The 3,134-nt window shown below is 43.7% G+C and overlaps 1 protein-coding gene across 1 annotated transcript in view; it reads right to left on the bottom strand.

Moving 5' to 3' along the window:
• LOC147900337 (protein decapping 5-like) overlaps positions 1-2,529 on the bottom strand; it is a 53,271-nt gene extending 50,742 nt beyond the window's left edge. Inside the window, exon 1 of the mRNA XM_087377219.1 lies at positions 2,029-2,529. Within this exon, the coding sequence (XP_087233345.1) occupies positions 2,029-2,167 (139 nt within the window). The 5' untranslated portion in view covers positions 2,168-2,529. The remainder of the gene's footprint in view (positions 1-2,028) is intronic.
• Between the last annotated feature and the right edge of the window lie 605 nt (positions 2,530-3,134).

The raw sequence follows: 3,134 nt of genomic DNA, 5'->3' as shown, positions 1-3,134 counted from the left end.
ATAACAACTAAAAGTAGGATACTATAGAGTTTCTTAATTGCTCTTCTTTTATTATAGCCCTTTCCAAGAAGTAATAGGATTGAATTACTAAATTCAGAGATAAATGCAATCTTACTTATGCAAAGACAAGACAACCTCATATTTAGCCATATCAAAGATGTTTGAATCGATGTGAGGCAGTTCTATGATATTCAACATGGCATACCCAGGATTGATAACTTGTTAGATGACATGAAGAATCTCAGTTTTTTTCACTAAAATGAATCTGAGGTCACGATATCATCAATACGAATCTGAGGTCACAATATCAAAATGAATAGGGTGATGAGCGCAAAACAGCTTTGAGCAATGAAGGGGCCTCTATGAGTTCACCACAAACACACACACACCCATGTGGGGGTGTGTGTGTGTGTGTGTGTGTGTGTGTGTGTTGCCTTGCTGGTTTTTCTTAATGACATCCTCATTTTATAGCAAGAGAAAGCAAGAGCACATCTAGCATGTCAAACGAGTGCTGTGAATCTGAGGTTGGCCAAGATTAACACATGCACCTACATGGCAAAAAGGTTGGACATCTCAAGGACATTGTGGGCAAGAATAAAATTAGAGTGACCTCTCAAGGGTGCAATGTGTAAGGGAATGGCTGCAACCACATAATCCCACTCGGTCGAATGGATTTTGGACCTTGCCTCATTCTACAAACAATTTCTACCACGTTTTGCAAAAGGGCAGCTCCTCTCTGAAGAAAGGTGCCTTCTTGTGGCTGAAGCAACCACACACCAGCTTTGAGATCTGAAATTTGCTTTGACTCATGCCCCAATGTTGGTATGTCTTAACCTTTTAAGATCTTTTATTGTGGAGGCATACCTCTAAAGCATTTGGGGCTATTTTATGGCAAGGAAATGGGGTGATAGCTCTTGAAAGCAAAAAGTTTGATGACAAAGAGCTCACTTTATATGTATATGACAAAGAAATGTTAGCAATCCGGCATGCCTTCAAAAAGTATTATTCCTACATACAACCTATGCTCTTCCACGCGCACACACACGCACATGAGCATCCATTTATACAAAGTCAAAACTCTACCAGCTAAGGACAGACTGTCATGACAAAGGCTAGCACCAGAAGGAGAAGGACAGACTGTCATGACAAAGGCTAGCACCAGAAGGAGAAGGCTAAGCAAAAAGGAGCAGAGAGTAGCAGCAGCAGCTGTCAGACATGTTCCAACTTCCACACAGTCCCAATGGTACCTGAATTGGGCCTATATGGAGCCATGATTAGTCATGGAAGACATGACACGAATCATTTCCCTAGACACAAATGAAGAGTATTCATGCCTCTACTTCAAATTTCAACCTTGGCTTCTTAGGGATATGCTATACACCTCCAGAACCCCTACCATAAGAGTTTCTCTCATGTTGTAACTGAGATTGGGTCTCATTCCCTTTCACAAGCACGACTTAACCTTCCTACTTCCTTTATTTTTTTCCCTTGCCCTCCCTCTCTCAGCTGAAGCCAATGTCAAAAAAGACAATGACTACATAAACTTGGGAATTTAACAGTTGAAGAGTCCTACCATTCAGAAAATTGTGATTGAACCAGGTCGTTGCCTCAAATGGTTGGTTCATTGGCATTGATCATGTGCACGAGCTTCTAAGAGCAACTCCTTCACCGCTAAACTCTAGAATACATTTAACTAAATAGCCCAAAATCGTATAGCAGTTGAAGCATCGCACCATTCATAAGAGGAGCATTGCTGTTTTTCATGCACGCTATCCCTGCCTAAAAGTCGGTGCGTTGGGAATGGACTTATGGCATCCTTCCAATAGCTATGGTATATTTTTAAAGCAAAATTTGACAGATCTCTCCAGAACGAGCACTTGCCAAAAGAGTAAGAACCGATTGTAATACAAACACCCGATAACAGGCCTCACGAGTTCTGGCGGGTAACCATCCGCACAGGATGCCGTTGAAATGTGGGGCAAAAACGCCAAGGCAGCAACGCAGGACCCAAAAGGTCAACAGCCATACCATTTTGGAGGGCAATGTGGGAGTTTTCGGTGTCGACAGTGTAGAGGAGGCCTTCGTAACGAATCTCACTCTTGGAAGTGAGACTGATGAGGCTACCGATGTAGGCATCAGCAGGGCCGCCGCCGCCGGTCTCGGCCATGGAGGGAGAGGCAAGGCAGAGCTATTTCAAGGGAAGCTGGCGAGATGGATAGGGGGGAAGAGGGCAGGAACAAAGCAAAATCAGCATTGGCAGGCGAGGCATTTAGACGGAGAGGAGGAAGGAGGGGGGAGTTGTGGAGCAGAATGGAAAGGAGGAATGGGGGCCTCAGTTGTTGTGTGGTGGGATTCCATAGCTGCAGGGCTGTTTTGGCTCACAAAGCCTTTGGTACTTGGCACCATTAGCTTTCCTCACCTCACACCTTAGGGGGTTGCAAACATAGTTGCCACAACACATGCTCTACCTATATCACCGTGATCACAAGACCAACTTCATTCATGTGGTGTGGCCTGCCCCCGATGGTGCACGGACATGGGGGCAAATTGAAAGCTCAGAGCGAGAGAAGAAGAAGAAGAAAAGAGAGAGAGAAGTAGTAGAAGATGAATTTATTAACGTCCACAGGGGGCCAACTAGTATGCTTGGCCAGGATGGTCGAGTAAGATACAACGAGCTGAATAGAGGGTAGATCTGGGATACTTGAAAGCACTTTTAACAAATTTATGGGAGACGCAATGCATTGAAATCACTAGTTTTTATATGAAGAGATGAATGTGCTTTAAATTGTAGATCGTGAACGACACAAAACTTTTTGCCATGATGGTAGAGTAAGACACAAAGAACCGAATCATGGAAAGGTATGGATATTTCACTTGTAGTGATGTAGTGCCACATATTCCACAAATGTTTATCGATTATAATATTGACCTATAGTTAGACATCCATTGATCGAGTGCTTGTTCGATCATGGGCCACGATGAAGAGGAGGGCCTCAGGGACAGCTTTCTAGATATCAAATCATTTTGCTTTGCTATGGATCTCCTCTCATGGAGGGTTTTATGATTATTCATGCATGTGGTTGTTGCAACTTCGAGGGAGGGAACCCATTGCTGTCGTGTCACACAATGTCTAT

Source organism: Dipteris shenzhenensis, chromosome 7, assembly GCF_047967505.1.
Source record: "Dipteris shenzhenensis isolate YYH24624 ecotype China chromosome 7, Dip_SZ_1.0, whole genome shotgun sequence".
NCBI lineage: Eukaryota > Viridiplantae > Streptophyta > Polypodiopsida > Gleicheniales > Dipteridaceae > Dipteris > Dipteris shenzhenensis.
This window is presented reverse-complemented; position numbering and strand designations above follow the sequence as displayed.